This window comes from Thermobia domestica, chromosome 7 (assembly GCF_964235325.1).
Source record: "Thermobia domestica chromosome 7, izTheDome1.hap1.1, whole genome shotgun sequence".
Lineage (NCBI taxonomy): Eukaryota > Metazoa > Arthropoda > Insecta > Zygentoma > Lepismatidae > Thermobia > Thermobia domestica.
In genome coordinates this window covers 25,077,406-25,099,594 of record NC_137460.1, presented here as the reverse complement: position 1 = coordinate 25,099,594, position 22,189 = coordinate 25,077,406, and the positions used below count along the sequence as shown (strand labels likewise).

The window sequence follows — 22,189 nt, the reverse complement described above, 5'->3', positions numbered from 1 at the left end:
CACTAATATCGGTCATTTTGGATTACTTTTACGTTTCGGTATCCCCCCCGTTGACCCACGGCCCGCAGCTGTAGCGTTTTGGAAGGAAGGAGGACGTTTTCCTGCAGTCTCCTAGCAGGCGGATAATTTATCGTCGATGTTAGAATATGGGACGCGTGTCTTGTTCGTTTGACTTAGTTATTAGTGTCTGCTAATTTTTGCATTAGTTATATCTGGAAGGAGTTGATTCAATATACAAGAATAAAAGTGCAAGTTGTGTTGTGTTTCGTGATTTTCTTTCTTTTTGATAAGAAAGGAAGAAAAATAGTGATACGAAAAGTTGCAAACGGAAGGTTGGTGTTTGACCATGTGCATTGGTGCTGTCTGAGTAAATTGTAGAGGTTAGATTATGCTCTGTGATTATCCAGTGTCTAAATGGTGCTCGAAGTATTGAGTGAAATTTGTATTTGTTCATATTTCCATACTTTTAAGTCAGACAAGTTTGTTTCGTGTTCAGGTGTGCAGGGGCATTTGATGAATTCAATTAGTAACGTAGAAATCTGTATAGTTGACCTAAGTCTTGGTCAATAAGTCGCTATTTCTTTCCTCGCCAAAATCTATCGTATTTTATCGAGAGTGTTAAATGGTGTATTTCTATGTGGGTTCCTTTCGGCAGGAAGATTAGATGTGCTAGTGAGTAAAATAAATCTGTTCTTGGCTGTTGCCTTAAAAATAGCATGTTATGCATGCATTAATACTCGTAATATCCAGAATCCGAGGTGGTTTTTCCTTTGTTGGTGGAATGATAAAGTGGGATATTTCGAGTGAGAACAGAGGTTCGCTCCCCATTGCACGTTGGAACGCATAGTCTTGCAATATAATAATATTCCCTGCAATCGTAGCAACGACCACTCTCTGGGTTCAATTGTCTGACGGATTGGTGGAATGATAATGTGGAAAAAGAGGGAGAGCATTTCAATTTGCTGAAACAAGACCTAAGTTTGGTCATAGTGGTTTTAGCGAATCTGGAAACAGAGCGTGACTTTCGATCTTTGAATGGAAATTAGTTTGGCTGAATGGGGGAATGAGAATGTTGAATATTGAGGTGAGAGTAGTGGTGAATGTCGTTTGGTAAGAGACACTATACCTTATCCTGGGTTTGTCTCGTAGTATCACTGATTTCTTTGGTGACTCTCGATGTTTTGTGGTCCGAGAGAGAGCCGACTGAATCAGTGATAGAACTAGTTACATTCGGACGTTTTCGGTTTTCAGACCTAAGCATTGGTCTTTGAGTTACTTTTTCGATCACTGCCTAAGCACGTTTATTCTTGTAATTTGATAAAGAACAGACGACAAGCAGACTGAGAGCGAGGTAGTAAATACCAAAGAAAGGTAAAAAAAAAAAAGAAGAATATAAGAGGTGAGTGTTCATTAATATATATTATAGTTGATTGTCCTTTGTTTGTGTTCTATGTTTGTGGGTCGTCATTTTTGATTCCAAAATAGTCGATTAATAGATTATTTCTTTGGACCGCGTTAATAATTACGTGAATTTCGATTGATAATTCAGCATTGTATTTTTGGTAAGCGGGCTAAAACCCGATGCATATAGTAATTGTTTATAATCTGCTTTATTTTCAGCATATATTAATGCGATTAGTATTGAAATTGAGCCAAATAGTTTTTGAACAATTTTTGAGATTTATCCTGTTGCTTGCTATTGTAGGCGAATGGTGCGGTGAGGCACGGCACTCCAAATTTGCTGAAAGATTTTGACATACTTGTTAATTTAATTATTATTGTTGTTTTCAACATAAATCTAACGGATCTCTCGATATTGGAGATTTCCCCCCCCCCCACAAAAGGATTTTTCTTGATCGTTTTTCTAGATTGTTTTTTTTTCTCCTGAGAACTTTGATTTAAGATTCTGAAATTCGATTTAAGGAATTTATTCTCTCTACTCTGGTCAAGTAAATTGAAATTGATAAAAAGAAAAAGGAATTATAAATATTATTTACGAAATTCATATTGAGATTAAATTGTTATTGTTCCTGGATAGGCTTATTATTCCGATAAGAGTTGAACTATAATATGATCAATGACTGAATATTATCGTTGAATCTATATTACGAACAGACGTCGAAGGAATAAAGAATTGTTTGTTGCTCAACATATTTTTACCCGAAATAATATTGTATATTATTATAATAAATTATATACACTTGAATTGTTGTTGTTGTTATTATTTAAATATATATATATTTACATATATTTATGACTGGTAATTGGTATTTATATTTACTTATTGTTGATTATGCTGAATTATCCATCTGTACCTGCCGTATGACTCGGAATTGCGTTCTTCTTCGTAGACCCCTCTGAGGTCGGACTTGGGTAGTGTTGATTGGTCAACATTGCATGAGCTTTGGTATCCATGAATGTTGTCCTTTTAACATCGGCTCTTGTCCTGATAGCGGATGGGAACGCTACAAAATGGTTAATACGTCAGTTCGCAGCCGGAAAGGTTGCGAGCTCCCACGAAGGACAGCGGCGCTACGATCGCGATAAGGCACGTCACCTACCGCGCAAGCGACCTTGAATTGACCAAACAGAAAAGGAATGTATTTCTCTCTCTCTCACTCACCACAATCGTAGATTCACATTATTTTTTTTTTTTTTAAAAAAAAGAAGCAAACGAGGAAAGGTTACTAATTCTTGTTAGTTTTTACAAACCAGAGAAAAGTTAATCATCGATATTACATAATTATAAACATTTTCTTTCTTCTTTTTTTACATAGTTTTTCCATTATTTCTCGCCTCCAACTCATAGTAACGGGATCGTTACACAGCCGATCACGGTGAATTTGGAAGTTAATGCGATCGGAGTTTCACCATGGATCTCAGCGACCGCGAAAACTATGAAATCGACACTGATATCGTTCTACTTTTACATGTCCCGATAAACGCCCCCCTGAGACCCCCTGGTTCGAATTTTGTTGAAAACGTTTTGCCTTGGTATGGGACCTGGACCAAGGTATCTTTGACCAAAATTTGGTAACTCTCGGTCGACTTTTCTGGTCCCCAGGCCGGTCCCGGTAAGCGTCCCCTGGAGAGCCCCTAGTAAGGAATTAAAAAAAAACTCTTCGTCTTGGTCTGGGGCCTAGACCAAGCTACCCGTGACCAAATTTTGAAAAGTTTGGGTCCACTCGTACCGTCCACAGGCCGCACAAAGATAGACAGACAGACACACGAAAAAACTCTATTTTATTTATATTAGAAAGGTCAGATCCGCCGTTATTTTATTAGTGCGGTGCTTGAGCGTTTGATCGTAGAAATTCAAACTCCGATGAGTGATAATTTTATAGGCTTCTTTTATTACAAGTTTAAACTCTTTAGTCAGTAGAGAAGAGGTCGTGAATCATGGGTCAGAGTTGATGACAATGGGTTTTGGTGGGTCTGTGGGTCACAGTGGGTAAGAGTGGTTCATGGTGGGTGGTGGGTCAGAGTGGGTCACGGTGGGTCGTGGGTCACGACGGGTGGTGAGTCAATTGGTCGTTGGCTAAAGTTTTCATTGCCCCACGCCCTCTCTGAACTACTGTGTTGAAAATTAATCAGTGAAAATCAATTGCAATTGATCAATCAATTGAAAGTAATTGCTGTGGAAATCAATTGCAATTGAATCAATTGCCAATTAATTTCAATTGCAATTGAATTACAGAATTCAATTGCAATTACTTTCCACTGCAATTACTTTCAATCAATTGATCAATTGCAATTGATTCTCCTTTTTCAATGGCCAACTGCAATTAACAATTAACCATTACTTATTTCAATTGTTAATTGCAATTAACAATTAAATTTACAGATTAATTGTTAATTGTTAATTCAATTGAAATTTGCCCAACACTGTTATACGGGACATCTACACCCCAAAATGTTTAGGCACTTCCGGTAGGATTAGAATGATGAAACTTGGCATGGTTGTAGCCTTCCGGGACTAACCCTCAATAAAATTGCTAAAAGTGAATATTTTTAAGTTTTAAGGGGTCTAAAGGAGGATGAAGAAATTCCCACGTTATTTAAATGGGTGTTTTCTTGCGATACAAAATCTCATATTTTAGATAGTTGAAATAAAAAAAAAAAAACTTGAAATTTGATGAAACTGTGGGTTTGAGAGGTACGAGGCCATAAGCCGAGTAAACGCGAGGGTCAGGGGTTGAAGCCCTCAGCTGGGCCAAATTCAGGAAATGTAATTAAAGAGCAAATGCACGAAATTCACTCTTGATGCAAAGGCTGATACATAACAGATGCGAGGCCGTAGACCTAGCAAATGCGAAGTTCCCGGGGCGGAGTCCCAGCTAGCTTAAGGTAGTATTTTTATTCTGCAAAACAATGTGGGTATAATTAAACCAACAGAAATTCATGTGAAGTATTTGAACATTTCTCAAATTCCAAGAATAATGGTTTCACAAATTCTAAATTTGTGCATTTTTTCGTCACCATTTTTTCCATACTAATGAACAGTTCTCACATCCTAAGCTATAAAAAATACTTTGACAAATACAACTCAAAGAAAAGAGCAATGGCTAGCCTACAAGGAGATATGACATATTTTAACCACATCTCTATCTGCAACATGGATAACTAACAATAATTAGTGTCTACGGGATAAAAGAACAATTTTAACCTTTTGATGCCCGCCAGGATTTTAACAAAATCTTAGATTCTCACGTTGGGAGCTCTGATGACCCCCATAATTATCACAGTCATTATTCATACACCGTTAGTAAGGTTATAGACCACAGATTCCAACCAGGTAACATTCATGCAATTTCTGCCATATCTGTAGAAAAGAAACAAAGAAAATTGACTTTGCGGGGCCCTGGCAACCCTTACAATCGCCCTACGCTGACCAAATGATGTTAATGTGTAGGCCAGACACTTGCGACAATAATATAAAAATTCGTAGCCGCTGCTGCAATACAAAGCGTAATGAATTCGTTTTATGTAGGAAATATTCTCAAAAAATGTTATGCGCAGAAAAAAAAATCATTGAATGTGACATTCGATCCCCTCCCCAACCATAGTACCACGTTCATATGCAAATCATTTTTGCTGCACACATCATGTAGAATAAACGGAGGTGAAAAGCCCAGTGGGGGGAAATGCCCACCCCCTGAAAAACAAAGAAGGGGATATGAAGTGGCAACAATGATACGATTGTGTGAAAGTGCAATTCTATGGAAGACGAAGGTGACACCAAACGACATTGTGTGAAGAAATTGAAGGCGTACAGGCTAATTTAAATGTGGTAATCACATAATTTTTACTTGGAATGTTTTTTGAATGTTTCAAATTTATGGAGAAACAATTACTACATTAATGCATTGGGAACTTCAATGCATGTGTGTTGTACAAAGTAGGGTTCTGCTGTTCTGACGCAATAGCGGCCTGCCACCATTCCATGCAGTGTTGCGAGTTTAATGAACGAAACTATCATGTTTGCAATCGGGGTGACCTGCCCATGCGTTGTCGAGGTCAATGGCCCGTGGGTGTTTTACCGCACATACAGGGTGCTTTCACAAAGTTTCAAGATTGGTCTCAGAATAGCAAATGTATTACACATTTTTGTACAGCGAACAAAAAGTATTCGAAATATGACCCTTGAGCATCAACACACTGCTGCTAGAGTGTTTTCCATTTTTATATGCTCCCTGAAAGTCTTCGCGCGCAAGGCTGTGAAGGGATCTCGTCGGAGCCACCTGGACTGCTGCAATCGTGTCGAATCGCTTACTTTTGAGGTCTTTCTTGATTCGGGGGAACAAAAAGATAGCTGGGACCGAGGTCGAAGGTGGATGCGGTAGTGTGGCAACGCTGAATCGAGCCAAAACTTGTACGGCGGCGAGCGACCTGTGAGAGATCGTATTATCGTGGTAAAGAACCCAATCTGTTCGGGTATCTATTCGGACTCGATCCTTAAAGCAGCGGAACACACCAGCGTAAAACGGACCTGTGACAATCTGTCCGGCAGGGACAAACTCTATGTGGATCACCCTTTGGCAGAAAAGAAAACAATGGCCATGCTTACCACGCGTGACTTGCTCATGCGAGCTTTCCTGGGCTTTGGAAATAACGGAGTGTGCCACTCTGCACTTTGTTGTTTCGTTCTTATGCTAGTAAACACAGTTGTACTCTTTAAAGCTGCGTAATTGCAATGAAAGTTCAATAAATATAACGTAGTTTTTTATTTGCGTTAACATCAAAAAGTAGTTCCAGTTCATTCTGAACAAAATATTGTTGCTTTCTGTACGTTAAATTTACAGATAGGAATAGAAGTGAAGAACAAAGAACATGATTAACAACGTTTTTCTTTTTATTGTTTTTTGCATAGAATACGTACAAAGACTATATTTGTGAACGGTGTTGCCTGCGATCGAAGGGAGTAAGGGAGAGTAGTAGCACCAGTTTTCTTCGTTTTCCGAAACATAATTTCCATATATAGGATGATTCCAAAATACCTATGCATACTTCTAAATCATCCGGAAAAAATTAAGTGCTTCGGGCGAAAATCAGTGCAACCGTACAAAGCTGATAAAGATAGCTATTGCGGAATCTGTGATGGACATTATTATAAACATACTAGATCTATGTCTACATGTGCGTGGATCAAGTGTATGAAAAATCGGGCGTTTCACCCCAGCTTACTCTATACGAACAAGAATTTTGCTTCTAGACTAATTCAGTGAAAGATGTCTTATATAGAATCGTCCAGAAAATAAATGTAGAGTAGCCAAATTTGCCCCCTCCTCTCCTATAAGCAACAAGTACACATACAGGTTATTATCACGTAGAAGACTACTTAATTGCTTTACATACCAATTTTTATGGGTGTACCACAAAGGGAGAGGAATAGTCTCTCAAAACCCGATGAAAAAAAATAAAAAACGAACTTCGGCTGTAGTACCCCCTGTGCAATGAAGTTCTGATAATAATTCTACGGTAAATCTAAGTCTTGGCTCCAATTTCCCATATTTCTTTGAGAACTATTGTGGAAAGAAATAGGTCAGCCTACCATTATGTCACTTGCATAGTTGCTACACATAGACAGCGGTTAGATAAATAGCTAAAACTTACCTTCGGCTAAAACTCAAAAAGATAACTAAGAAATAGATCAGTTGCTTTTTCTATCCTCCAAAACAGCATGTTATCATTATTAAGTATTCTGCCTTTCGGCAAGTCCTGTAACTTTTTAAAATTTAAAATCCTAGAACTATTTCTTCCACATTTCTCGATCTTCAACTCAGGGGCGTCATTTAGGGAGGGACAGGGAGGGGCAATTGCCTCTCCCTTGAGTTTGAGATTTATATAGATTTTATCAATAAAATAGTAGTAAATCAATGAGAAACGCGAAATTTTACTTATATCAAGGGGTCTTGCCCCCCACCCCACCCAAAGCAAGATCTGAAATGACGCTCCTGCTTCAACTTCCTCTTTTAACTCACAATATTCAACGAACTTCGTTACTAAATCCTCTATGTCTGTGTGTGTGTTATTTGTGAATTTTTGAATTTTGAGCCCTTCATTCGATAGAACATCGAAAACCATCACGTCACTCTTAGCCAGGGTTTGAAAAAACCCAGGCTTTTTTGAAAAAGCCCAACCCACCTGGGCCCATATGGGTTTTTCCGGTTTAATCGGGGTTTTTCGAAATATTTCAATGTTTTTGGGGTAAAAGTGTTAAAATGTGATTTATATTTCAAGATTGTCATTGTCACAACTTGCAACAATTTTATACTCTCTGCTGTTTTGAAAAAATGGCCGCCATTTTAAAATTTTACATTCGATCGCCGAGAAAATCTATACAGCAAATTAAGCATATCTCGTGCTTCCTCCGTCAAAATTTCAACTTAAAAGACTGAAAATTGCGCTTCGTAGCGTGGATCCTCGCTGTTTTGGAAAAATGGCCGCCATTTTGATATTTTAGGTTGGTATGCTGCCAAAATCTAAACAGGAAACTTAGTGTCTCGTAGTTGTACTCTGAAAATTTTAACTTAAAAGGCCGAAAGTTGTACAATCCGCGGCAAAAAACCTGCAACATGAGCATATAAGTTTATTTTGAAATGACGAAGTCTTTTGCTCCAAAATAAGTGTGCACGGGAGGAGGCCGAGGTTTATGCTGGCGTGATTCGTTCCACTTAGAGGTTATGTTTATTCCCTGTCCTGTTAGGCGTAGTTTCACAATAAACTTACATCCTCATGTTGCAGGTTTTTTGCCGCGGATTGTACCATGTAGTGTGTGTGGTAGAGGCAGACAAACGAGTTGAGTTGATTTTGCGATTAACGTACCTTTCAGCAGCGAGGCTATATGAGACGGGACCTACTGATTAACCTGAAATACGAACCACATGAGCACCCTCCGGGAAGCAAACCCGGGTCCCACGCCGAAGACGCGTACACTAACCGCAAAGCCATGAAGGAGGTCGGCAGACAAACAAACAAATGTAGATCAAGTCATCCAGAAGCCTGACTGACGTTCGCTAAATATGAATACCAAAAGGGTCTATTAATTTAAAACAAAGATACAATTCATGTTGTATGAAATAAATAAAAGTTTTAAAATGTCTTATATGAAATTAACATCTTCCAGTGTAAAAAAACCTGCCATATTTTCTCCATGGGAATAAGGGACCTGAGATTCCCCCTGCCCCCCTCAACTTTCCAACAAAATGCAATGAACTGTACTCTGGTTATGAACAAAAGTATAATAGGCCACGGTGGCTCAGTCGTAGAGCGTTCATCTCTAGTGCATGGGGTTCCTAGTTCGATCCCAACTCGCGCCAAGTGAGCTTTGTAGTGGACAAACACCTTGTGCGTGGGTTTTCTCGGGATTCTCACGTTTCCCCCCACTTTCTCCATTCCATCATGTCATTCATTTCTCATCATCACCGTCACCTTGAGCATAGCAGGCATAACCGTGAGACTAAAACTAAAAGATTTCCTTTTATTTTTTTTTTCAATAATATAATAGGCGAAAGTTCACTAAACAGCAGCTGCTTTTCTCTGTTCGTACCTTGCAATTAATTGTACAGACTGAAGACGCCTAAAAACTTAAGATGTGCTATAAAAATGCTTTACAGAAAACAATATGCAAATTATTTAAATCAGTGGTACAATCTACCTACAATATTCTTCGCGCGTTTAGCAATATTTATTTACATGGCTGTATTTGCCAAAATTACGTTCGTCAGTTTAATCTGATGAAAAGCTGATTTTTCTCCTTGTGTCGTGTGTAATTGTCAGGACCAGATTTACATTTTACTAAGACCTGGACCAAAGCAAAATTCTGTGCCCCTAGCCTCTGAAGAAGATTATAATTCTTGCTAACTTATCTAATGTGTTGCTGGAGAAAAGGTTAAAAATGTAGAAGCCCTCAAAGTTATTTTTTTTTTTCTTTTTTAAATATGTTCCGGAGAGTATCCGAGTTTCCATCAAGTGCAATGGAAAAAGTAGCATTGCAAATTTCGCTCGCTATCAAGTCGAACAGGGTGGTGTAATAACATCCTCGAAACTGTTACATGCAACAGCGTACCGTTCATTCACTAATTACAGGATTCCAGCCAATGTCAGAACTTTCTGTTTTTCACTTTTCGAATAAGCTGATATTGATAGCAGAAATGAAACGGAGTTAAAATACGGGACATTTCCGCGGACGCAGGACACTCGGGCCCAAAAACGGGACGTATGGCAGGCTTAAGCGTAAAATAAATAGTTTTATTGTTGAAGTGTTCATTTCCAATCCTTCTGTGTTTAATTCGGGAATTCCACGAGCGTTCTTTCATGGCGTGTACATCAAAACTTCCACTAGTACGGAAATTTGAACTCACCACTTGAAATAGTAAGCGTTACACAGTCTTCGGAACCCCGACCATTAAGCTTCTTAAATTTGACAAGAATTTTTACGCTATTGCTGGTGTTGATTTTACAGGATGCTTATTTGAAGAGTAGCAACAAATGACTGAACTAAACTGTTATTGTTGGAAAACCAAATTTTAGTTGAAGAAACTTGTATTTTACATCAAAGATAAGAAATAATACTGATAGTTTTACTAATGTATTTACATATGTACTATTAGTACCGGCACCTATGACCTTAAACACGTCAAACGTATGAGTGATAACGTCCCTCGGTGTCGCCAAGTTTCGAGCACACTATTCACGGAAAATATTTTCTAAAGTACAAAATTGCGTATTTTACTTCAAATAGGCTATAAGCATAATCCATACATTAATTTGTTCTATAACTATGTCAAGCTAAGGTAAGTTTTTTTTTTTTAATTCATTTATTGCATTCAGAACTTTATAAAGGTCTTATGTTGAATGTTGTATACCTTAACGTGAAAGCCTCTAATTCACCCAAGGAAAGTCTAAAATCTGATTAAAATCACTTACAATGTGGTCACCTTAGTTGTACCAATAATATACTAACAAATAGATCAAAAACCTAGGTGGGTTTTAAAGTGGGTTTTTTCAGGTGGGTCCAACCCGAAAAAAACCACCGGGTTTTTTCGGGCTGGGCCCACTTGGGTAAACCCTGCTTTTAGCGTTCCCGAGATATCAACCAAAAAAGTTCCGATTTCGGGAGATTTAAGAAGCCATATCTCGGGAAAAATAAGTCATAGCGACATAATATTGGTGTTGATCAATATCTACGAGGATGGTGAACACTTTGGTATCAAACAGTAACCGACAATCACTGGCTAACTCCCATCCTTGGTCTTTAAGTCTGTGAAATATCAACGGAAACAAATAATAATAATAATAAAAAGTTATTCACAGTCACAACCTCTTAATAACTTTTGGCCCACCCTGTATCTATGTATAGCACCGAACTGAGGAAATTAAAATATATATTCTAAATTTGAAGACAGTTTAACTGTTTCCAAAATCTGATTTTAAAAAGATCAACTGAGTGACATAAAAGTAACTGGAAATAGAGGCCGTTATGTTATTATTTTGTGATTCATTCACCAGGTATAAGATTATTTATTATTCACTTTGATTCGAGTCGCATTCACCCAGCTGAATGGCTAATGAATACTCGAACCAACTGGAACCTGGACACAGTAACAATACACGTCTAATGCAAATATTCTAGCCAATAGTATATGCATAATTTTATCAAAGAGAGGAGAGGAATTCAAACCTCCAAATTCATGTCGTTTCAAGATCTTTGTCCTAGGGACGTGCATGGGCGGGACGACTCTGTTATTTCTTTGGGCCGGGCCGACACTGATCTCTCTTCAGGTCGGGCCGGGCTGGGGCCGATTAATTGCAATTCTTTAATAATTATTGACTTTCGTTAAACGATAATCGGAATAAAGCCAAACGTTGAAGAAGTGTGCCCGTGAAAGATGTTACAAAGAATGCAATAGCTATGTACAGTTTGTGTTGCTTAGCGACTCCACTTTTACTATAGAGGATTGCAGGCATTGCGCACGTAAATTGAGCTCTAACCTTGACCTTCACTGAACCCAAAATATGACAAGGGGTGGGAAAGTTTTGCCTGTCGCTAAACTATATTGCCATCTTCACTTTATGCTAAAAATCAATTAGGTTAGATTTTTGTTACAAGAAATGTTCTCTCGATGACAGGCAAAGTTCTAGGAGGCAAGCGTCAGGTTGTGAACCAGAGTTTAGAAAATGTTTCTGAGGGTTAGGTAAGTTTAATACTAAATTTTGAGAAAGATTGGGGCTCGAGCTAAATTTTTTAAAAATTTATCGGGCCGGGGTCGAGCCAAAAACTTCTAAAATTTAACGGGCTCGGGCCAAGAATTTTAGAAATCTTATCAAGCCCGGACTGGGCAGGGCCTAGGTACATTCGGGCTGAATTGGGCTCGGGTCGAAAAATTCGGCCCGTGCAGGTCTCTACTTTGATCACATATTTTAATTCGGGTTAAACACGGAAACCTCCCATTCGCGTGTGTCAGTGATATTATCCAATCAGCAGATCAGGAGCTGTTAAAGATAGAGAGGTGACGTCCAGGAAAAAATACGTTTAAACCGGCAACGCTAAATATTAGTGCTATGAAATTGTCATGTGCTAAATAAACAAATCATACTAAAAAAAAATCGCACCTAATCTGTGAGTTACATATTTACTGATTGCTCATTTCGTTGAAACACCGTCGCTGAAATGTTACGAAAAAGAAACAAGAATATGCTATATACATATATAAATGTCCGGAGCACGTTGGTTCGGTGGCACAACGCTTACCACTGATGATAGAAGTCCCTCGTTCGATCTCAGGCCAAGTGTATTTGTGGTGCACAACATCGTATCTGAGTTCTCTTATTTCCTCTCATATTCTCATTCTATCAATCCTATTCACCAATTAATCCTCTCCTTTAGCCTGAAGGGAATAAACGTGTGACGTAAAACTAAGGTTCCATTTCATTTTACGCAGACAAATATGTAACGCAGTATAACATAGTTATAAATTCAACAAAAACATTTTACCTTATAATACTGAAAACAGCAGATTCAATTTTCGTCCGGTAATGACAAGCACATACATTATTTATTTATCACCTAGCGGAATACCCGTTCTTCGCACGGGAAGAATACGTTTCATTTTGGACATAAAAGGGCTGAACTTGGATTTAAACGGCATCGGAAGTATCACTTTTCGTCTCAGCGACCCCAAAAACTGTGGATTCCACACTAATTTCTATCATTTTTAAATATCTTCCCCATTTCCCTAAGTTGCACTGTCAAAGTGAAATGATGAAAATCATTCTATGTCCGAACCATATTATGTGGTAAATTTGACCGAGATCGGTCCCGTGGTTCAAGAGTTATTAAGTTGTATTTATTCTTATATATCTCCTCCCCTAAGTTCTACCGTCAAAGTGAAATGACAAAAAAAAAAAAAATCCCACGCCCGAATTTCAACTATGTTGAAACCTTGATCGAGATCGGTCGGGTGGTTCAAAAAGTATGAAGTCACAACGATAGTCACTTTCATTTTTATACAGGGTGGCCCAAAAGTAAATACACACCCTTGCATTGATCAAATATAACATTCTAGCTTATAGGCTTATTTGCTTCGGCTGTTCCGGGCTTAAAATATAAGTAAAAATACATTAAGAACAAATAATAAAGAAACTAAATCTACCTCATGGATAATAAAAAGAAATTATATAATAGCAATGAGATGATCAGTACGGTAATGTATACCTACTTTTGAGCCACCCTGTATATACAGATTGATTAATATTTACTTCATAAATTAAAAAAAAAATTAGCAACAGGTTTTACAGAAAAAATATTGTGTAACTTAAATGTGTATGAAGCTCTGTGTGTTCCTATCATTTATAGGTAAATAAGTCCAACATGCCTGAAGTATTTAATAGCTATTATTTTGGCAGCTCTAGTTAGAATCATACGCAGAATTATGGAGAAATTCCAATAAGTGCATTGTGAAAAATAAAAAGTGAAAGTGCGCCAACAAATTATATCGTGTGAAAAATGAAAGAATGAAATATATTAATTAGCGGGTATTTATGACAAGTCAAAAGCAGTAGAAAATCTACGTTATTCGCAAGCAAAAGATTAGCACTGCTTGTAGGCTCAAGTGGGAACCGTACAGTACATTACAACATTCAAGTAAGATTTGAAAATGGTAAGCAGAGTTTCAGAGGGGTTCTGTGAAAGTTCAAAATTTAAGAGTACAATTTCTATTGCTCATAATATCGAGCATCAGAAATTGCTCACAATATATATTTTTATTGCCAGAAAAAAAAAACATTTTTGAAAATGAAATGTTTTAGTTTACCGCCCCAAGCTTATGCCCTTTAGGGGAAGAAGATGGATGATGTGCTTGTGAACTTATCATTTTTCATTGGGGGCCGCGGTGGCTCAGTGGTAGAGCGTTCACCTCTGGTGCTAGGGGTCCCGGGTTCGATCCCAGCCTCCACCAAGTGAACTTTGTGATGGACAAACACCGTGTGCGTGGGTTTTCTCGGGGTTCTCCCGTTTCCTCCCACTTTCTTCATTCCACCATTTCATTCATTACTCATCATCACCGTCTCCTTTAGCCTAACCGGCATAACCGTGGGACGTAAAGCTCAAAGATTTCATTTTATTTGTTAATTTTTCATTGCGCTCTCCCATCAAGAATCGAGTTAAGTTGATTTTGAGTTTAACGTCCCTCTCAGCAGCGAGGCTATATGAAACGTGGACCTACTGATTAAAGTAGAATTCTAACCACATGAGCTCCTGCCGAGAATCAAACCTGGGTCTCCCACGCCAAAGGCGCGTACGCTAACGGCTTAACCGCGAAGGAGCTCTCCACCGAGAATCGAATCCGGGACTACGTGCACCAAAGATACACGCGCTATCCGCTAGAAACAAGGAGCGAAAAGGAACGTTTTGTTTTGATACTTCTATATTATTTTTGTTGTTGATTTCAGTTTAGCGTCCCTTTCAGCAACGAGGCTATATGAGTCGTTGACCTACAGCTTAACGTGGGATCCAAACCACGTGAACTCCCGCCGGCAATCGAAACCGGGACTCCCACGCCGAAGCGTGTACGCTAACCGCTTAGCCACGAAGAAGCTCTTGATACTTTATAACGATTGATACCATAGTTTCCTGTGTATGCCGTAAGAAATCGGCACAGAGGAAGAGGGAAGTTCCTATTGAAAATTTCGTCCATTACTAAATGACACGTCGTCCAAGTGAATATTTGTAATCCTGAAACAGTTTACTTCCTTAAGTTGTTACACGCATGCTACTTTTAATATAAATAATTACAAACAATGTCACACTAAAACAATCCTACTTTCATTGTATTCGACTGACGCATATCCAATAATAAAAACCTGGTAAGTTAAGAAGAAAGAAGGGAAGTTCTCGTATTTTGTGTAATTGCCAATCGTTTGATTGAATTAAGTTAATCATAGATCAAGTGTTCTCGTGCAAATTACTTTATGTAAGAATATATAAATAAGTAACAAGAAATGAAATCTCTGAGCTTTACGTCCCACGATTATGCCGGCTAGGCTAAAGGAGACGGTGATGATAAGTAATGAATGAAAAGGTGGAATGAAGAAAGTGGGAGGAAACGAGAGAACTCCGAGGAAACCCACCCACACTGTGTTTCTCCACAACAAAGATTACTTGGTGGGAGCTGGGTTTGAACCCGGAACCCCATGCACCAGAGGTGAACGCTCTACTACTGAGCCACCACGACCCAAGTAACATGAAGTTTAGACAAGACGTAATATTGCTTGCTATTAGAAGAAATGTTTTAGAGTCTTCATCGTTGATCTAGTGGCTAACACGTGTCCTGGATTCCATTTCCCAGTGACAGAGCACGAAAAATTTAATTTCACAATCGTTCACTTTCATTAATCATCCGTCACTTTTAGCCTAAAGAACACATTTGTGGGACGTTAAACAAATTTAATTTCTTTATTTTATTTTCAAGTGTCTTAGCCGTTAAGATTTTGGTCCACCTAGTTTTCTTAATAGCTTTCGTTATAGCAAAGCGCCTTTAATACTCAATATAATGACATATTATTCTAAGGATAGAATTTAGTAGCTGTATCAAATCCATCTGTAGCCGGTACTGTGACTTATAGTAAGCCGTTGTAAACGACAATGTTTATGCGTATACCCACCATCGCTGATTCGCCTGCTCCACACGGACGCATCCCACCTCGCTGCCGCTCCTGCCTTGACTCGGTTAGCTAGAATTCATGCTTTTTACTGGCAACTTAGCAGGGTTGGCTGGTTTAAACCAAAAAACGAAAACTGTTCGTAAAACTTTGATAAACACACATCTGTGGGTTATCACGGTTCACTCCCGTATATTATTAGTATTATATTCAGACCTAAATTCCCCATTCGAAACTCAGAGATTATACTACAAAAGCAACTTTTTTTTATAAGTTTATGAGTGTTTCGTTTGTGATTTTTTTATAGTTTGTTATTATTGTTATGCAATTGCACTCAAAGGAAAATTCTAAACATTGTTTAGTTTTAATAATGTTTACTATTGACAAAATACATCGAAATGCCATAATTTTGAGGGAGTCATACAAACCCCACGAGAGGCATTTATTCAAATCAGAAGTATCTTTGGTATCTATGTATAAATAAGTCAGAGCCAAAGTGGACTCAAATAATTCGTATCCTTATTCACTTTTCTTATTGATATGCAAATTAAGTCGTTGTATTTGTTTAACCTGGACTAATAAAAGTCGTAATGAACTAACTTGGACTAAATTAGATCTTCTGTACTCTTCAGTATTTTAAAATTGCCCATATATAATTCTGTATAATGGTTTCACTTGTGCATCTTTTTGTCCTTCTGAAATGACTCTTGACAATTCTATTAACAAGTATGTAAAGATCAGTACAACGTATTCTTTCTTATCAGGAGTGAGGGAGTCGGCAGACGTATCGCGCTTGTGGCCAATCAGTCCCGGTTTCGAGTTCAAATAGAGGAAAATTTCTCTTGGATGTAAGCCGAGAAGCAGTTGGGGTTCCGCTTTAAGCTTATGTGACCCCTTCCAGCATAACCGGGTTGTTGTATAATAACACCAAGGCAAAACAAACTTATTTCTGTCCATATGTGATATAAATAAATAAACCAAATTATTTAAACCAAAAAACCGGATTTAAAAAAAAAATGTTTTTTTTTTTTTTTTTGTTTTTTCAATAAAAACCATGGCTTTTGGCAACCCTGCAACTTAGCACAAGTTGGTTCGTGTTTCATGTGCCTACTGTAGTTTGTATGCCATACGTCTATACTGTATTTACACTACTCACAATTACAAACAATGAATCGTAAATACTACTTAAGTAAGCCGGAATCACTACCAAGTGATCTGGGTGAGAAACTAAATAATAACCCTTACCCTAACATTATCTATTATCTTTTAAACATAACAATAGGTAACTTAAGTTGGGGAGCCCCAACTTAAAGTTGGCAAAACATGTACAATGCTAACCTGGGTAAAATAGTTTGGATATATGTTAAAATATCGCGAGACTACAAGGTATATTATTTTTGGAGCACCAGGAGGAACCCCCACATAAGAAAGTAAACTCCGTATGCGAAAATAAATATTTATCCCTGGACAAGAAATACCACAAAGTAGGATCTTCCCTTATTAATCAATTAACTTTCAATTCTGTATCAACAATATCCATAGAATATCCATCATTGACCACCATGGACAGGTTAAGCATGACGTATTTCCGGCTGTGATTGTGTTCAATTTTTCCGTTAGGTAGGTTTCAAAGTCGTGAGCCAATGTTTTGCATTGACTGATAAATATTATAACAGAAAAGAAAATTGTAATTTTTGTTTAAGTTTCTGAAAGAAGGAACTTCAAAGAAACACAGATGAAAAAAAAAAAAAGTGAAATTCATTTGCAAAAAATGAAATGAAATCTTTGAGTTTTACGTCCCACAGTTATGACGGTTAGGCTAAAGGAGACGGTGATTATGAGAAATGAATGATATGGTGCAATGAGGAAAGTGGAAGGAAACGGGAGATCCCGAGAAAACCCACGAGCACGGTGTTTGTCCACCAAAAAGTCCACACGGCGCGAGCTGGAATTGAACTAATGACCCCAAGCACCGGAGTTGAACGCTCTACCACTGACCCACCGCGCCCCCGAAAATATTTTACATGAAAATAAAGTGAAACATGAGCCGGTCTATGCTTTCTTTACCTAGGCCTAACAGATACATTGTTTGGAGCCAAAGATGTGAGTTTTGAATCACTGTACAGAAGTGACGAAATTACTAAAACCGTTCATTGCTGGCCAAATATCTACGCCAGCCTCTTCAGTTCTACCATGAAAGAAATACATGTATCTACAAGTTACGTTAGGTACTTTTTCTGACCGGTAAATTTTCAAAATTTTTATAAAAATGGAGAGTTTGTCCTACAGTATCTCACATTATTGGTTCCCCTATAGTAAGCAATGCAATTTTTAAAATTACTAGCTTAAATTGTATAGAAGCACCTCATGACAGATGACATTTCGTTATGTATTACAAATCTACCGACGGCAGAGAGTCGGTACTGTGATTAATAGAGTTGTAAATAACCTCGTTTATGCCCATACTCACCCTCGGACGCACCTCCCCGCTAACGCGCGGACCCCCTGCAGCGCTCCTGCCCTGTAAGAGCACTCGTGCTCCTTAGTGGCCACCTAGCACAAATTGGTTCGAGCTTTATGCACTGTAGTTTCTACGCCATACGTTATGTTAGGGTACTGCCCCCCTAGAATGACTTCAACACAGTTACAAATAACGAACCGTAATTACCACCAATTAAGCCAGAGACACTACCAAGTAACTTGGAGGAAAACTAAATAATCCGCAATTTTCAAAATTCGTAGAGAAGTGGAGGGTTGTACTAAGAAGGAGTTTTCCTATAGCAAAACATGCGAACTTTAAAACCACTAGTTTAAACTGTGTAGGAGCACCTCATAACTACTGACTTTCGTCTGAAAATTTTCCAATAGCCTCACGAAACTGAATGTGCACATAAAATGATATTGGGATAGTTTTGAAACTGGGGGGCCAAAACCAGACCAAATCGCCATATTTACAGGAGAAATGATTTGATGTTACGTAACCATAATTACCAAGTACTAACATAACGTAACATAACACAACATAAACTAATCTAGCCCAACCTTACCTAAATCAGCAAAAACACAAAAAAGGAAGAAAGTATAAATTTTAAGTAACGAATTCTGGCTCCCAAATCCAAAAATTCTAACCTAACCTAAACTGACCTAACATAGCCTAAAACATCAAAAAATATTGCAAGAAAGCACGAAATTCAAGCAAAATATTTTGGCTTCCAGTTCCAAAAATGCGCCATGATATTAATAATCGAACTGCCAGTACTAAGTACAGTAACACATTACTATTTTAGTATATTAATAAAATTAAAATAGGCCTTGCACTAAATGAATTTCACGTTATCAAGGTGTTTTTAGAGTTACAGGGAGACAAATAGTGATCTGTTATGGAAAACGGTACATGTTCTAAGCTATTAAACACTTGTTATTGAAAAATAAGTCTGTATATGAAAATAATAAAATCTGAAAATAGAAAACATGCGTTCGACAGCACAATGTGCATAGTGCAATTTGCAAACTGTTTATATTACGAAATATTATATATCGTACTTACTTTAGTCGTGTGTCTTGTTTGTTTTGACTCTGACACAACATTTAATGATATATCTTCTGGCTCTTCTATCATCTTTCACACTAAGTAAACACAGACAAAATTCACAATTAAACACCAACTTGCCTCCTGTGTTTCAAAACCATGTTTTGATACAAGGCCGTCACCTAGCGGGGAAAAGAAAAACGAGAGCGAACAATTGAATGTAGCTATGCGTTTCGTGTGCACTCGCTGCCTCGCCTGTGAAAACAAACCGTGTTACAGTAACATGTCCTGAAAATTAAGCAAAATAAGTACAGACGAATTCTAATAAATTATTTACAAGATTAAATTATATACACCATCTATTTGAAACTATTTTCTTATTGTTTTTTTTCAAACCGCATAATCGACAGATTGATTTTGTCAGACGTGATGTGTTTATATCTGTATGATCCTTGAAGCCTAGCAAAATAAAGTTAGTGAAATATACAACCACAGAGAAAATAACTTGTTATTTTCTCTGTGATACAACCTAGTTATTCTTGATGATTATTGTTATTTGTTTGATGTGTAGAGTGAAAATGAAATGAAATCTTTACTTCCCACGATTATGCCGGTTAGGCTAAAGGAAACGTTGAGGATGAGAAATGAATGAAATGGTGGAATGAAGAAAGTGGGAGGAAACGGGAGAACCCCGAGAAAACCCACGAGCACGGTGTTTGTTCACCACAAAGTCCAACGACGCGAGCTGTGATCGAACCAGGAACTCCAAGCACCGGAGATAAACGCTTTACCACTGAGCCACCGCGCCCCAACAAGTTCTGATCAAGAAAGATAAATGAATTTCTTTCGATTTTTCTTCAACACAGAAATTTCGGAGATAACGTTCATTGAACGAAGCTCTTTTTTTTTTTTTAAAAAAAAAAAGTTAATCCTTGTAATCTTCGGTGGGTTCCTTCACTTAAATCCTTTCCTCTACCATCTAAATTTTCGCATAATATAAACGGCTAAAAATATATGAATACCGCCCCGATTTTAATCATAGTCATAGCCAAGTAGGAGATGGAGGATTTGGCCTTCCAATTTTATAATTGCTTCTTAAATTTTTGTCAGATTTTTCAGCAAAAGATGCTATATTAAAATAAAGAATACTCATTTATCCAATTTAAACTGTATATGAGCCCTAATATTTAGCGTTGTTAACGTAACTGATTGTAATCACGTATCTGATTTCTTAGTACATAATAACGGTTTCAATTCCCAGTCGGAATACAAAATGTTTTGGATTTGATCGAATATCATATGCCAAGTGGAGAGTTACTCGTATTGAGCGGCAATTGGAATAACAATAACGTGATTAGTTGAGTTTGAGTTCTCGTTTGTTGAGTTCTTATGCAACACCATGGTTATGATGGACGGAACATCTTTAAACGTCAGCTACGAATCACAACCGGGATTTGAATCTGGTAACGCATGGATAGTAGTACCAGCTGGAGGCTGCATAGATTATGATACAAGATCACACCTCACAGTAGGGGTCTATAGGCCATTCCCCACCATACAACATCGCCTTCAACAGATATGAATGACAGGACCAAGGCCGCTTGCCCCGGCTAACGAAGACAGGGTATTTTTCTATGTGTTGACCACATAGCGGTCAACTGAAAGCAATTATTGTGGGCACATAATTCGTAGACTGCAACAGCAAATGAGGGAACGAGTTGGTTATTAACTACTAAGTTTGATTGAAGTGCACCAAGCGTAAAGAATGGTAGATAGGACAGATTACACTCAAGCACTTGGAGGATGGTCATCGCCAATGGCGTATTTAGGATTTTGTTTCGGGGGGCTGTGCTCAACACGGGGAAGCAGGGGAAAAATTGATCACCTGAATTTCAAAATTAAATATATTTTAATTTATGCATAAATTGAAGTTTAATGGCAAGAATTGTAGACTGGCGAATCTTATGTGATATGATACAAAAATTTAGTAGCAAATTTAACCTTTTATTCTATTTGCAGAAGAAAAAGGTAGCATCCTCTTGGTATACCTAATTTTCCGGGCTACTTATCCCCCTTCTCAGTAGCGTAGTCAGGATGTGTGTTTGGGGGGGGCAAGTGCTGTTATAGGTAAATATAGAAAAATTACAAACAAAAAATATATAAACATAATAATATATCAAAAATTACAAACATCAAAGTACCAAAGTAAATTGTCGGAACTCTTTGGGGCGCCCGGCCCCTCTGCTACCCTTCCCTACGCCACTGCCCCTTCTTGATTTTCTTTAATTCAAACATTTACCTTTCTTTATAATTAAACGATGTAAATATTCCTTTGCTATAATAACTAAAGTCACGTTATGTTGTTATCCGTGCAACTTGGCGTGGAACACCAGTTTCGCTTATCAGCTCCTCCTCTTCGTGTTACTGACGACGGCCGACTTGAATCACAACTTAAAATGATCGGAAGTATGACAGGAGAAACGAAAGAAAGTAACAACCAAGAAAAAGAAACAGAGGAGTAGAATGGATGAAAGAAAGAAAAAAAGAACATAGTTCTTACATGGAATGAAATTTGACAAGTACAGTATTATTTCTGAACAGCATAAGAATATGGAAAGTCAATGAAATTCTTAGAAACGGTAAGAAGGATTATTGTTGAATATACATGGAGAGCGAAAAATTCACAATTTATTTCGCGGGAGGGGCTTGAGCCCGATAGCCCTCCTAAATACGCCACTGGCTCACCGCTGTTTCAAACTATGCTTATTAAATATTAAAACTAGTCGGAGTAGATCTATTACTTCACGTTGCAATACAGGAATTTATTCTTGGGATTATGAAGCCATATCAAACCTACCATTTTTGCTATATAAAGATTAGGGATGCGCACGAGACGAGTCGAGCGAGACAGGATTTTCCTGACAAAATTCGAGTCGAGACACAGCTCTTCCAATAGAGAAATATACATTTTTCGAGTCTACACATCACTTTTACAGCACA

General features: G+C 37.9%; 1 protein-coding gene across 1 annotated transcript in view; it reads right to left on the bottom strand.

Annotated features, from left to right (window-relative positions):
- The window catches only part of LOC145689926 (ATP-dependent DNA helicase DDX31), a 379,619-nt gene extending 360,242 nt beyond the window's left edge, over nucleotides 1-19,377 (bottom strand). Inside the window, exon 1 of the mRNA XM_081764280.1 lies at nucleotides 19,208-19,377. Coding sequence (XP_081620406.1) covers nucleotides 19,208-19,279 — 72 coding nt within the window. The 5' untranslated portion in view covers nucleotides 19,280-19,377. The remainder of the gene's footprint in view (nucleotides 1-19,207) is intronic.
- Nucleotides 19,378-22,189: the final 2,812 nt, after the last annotated feature.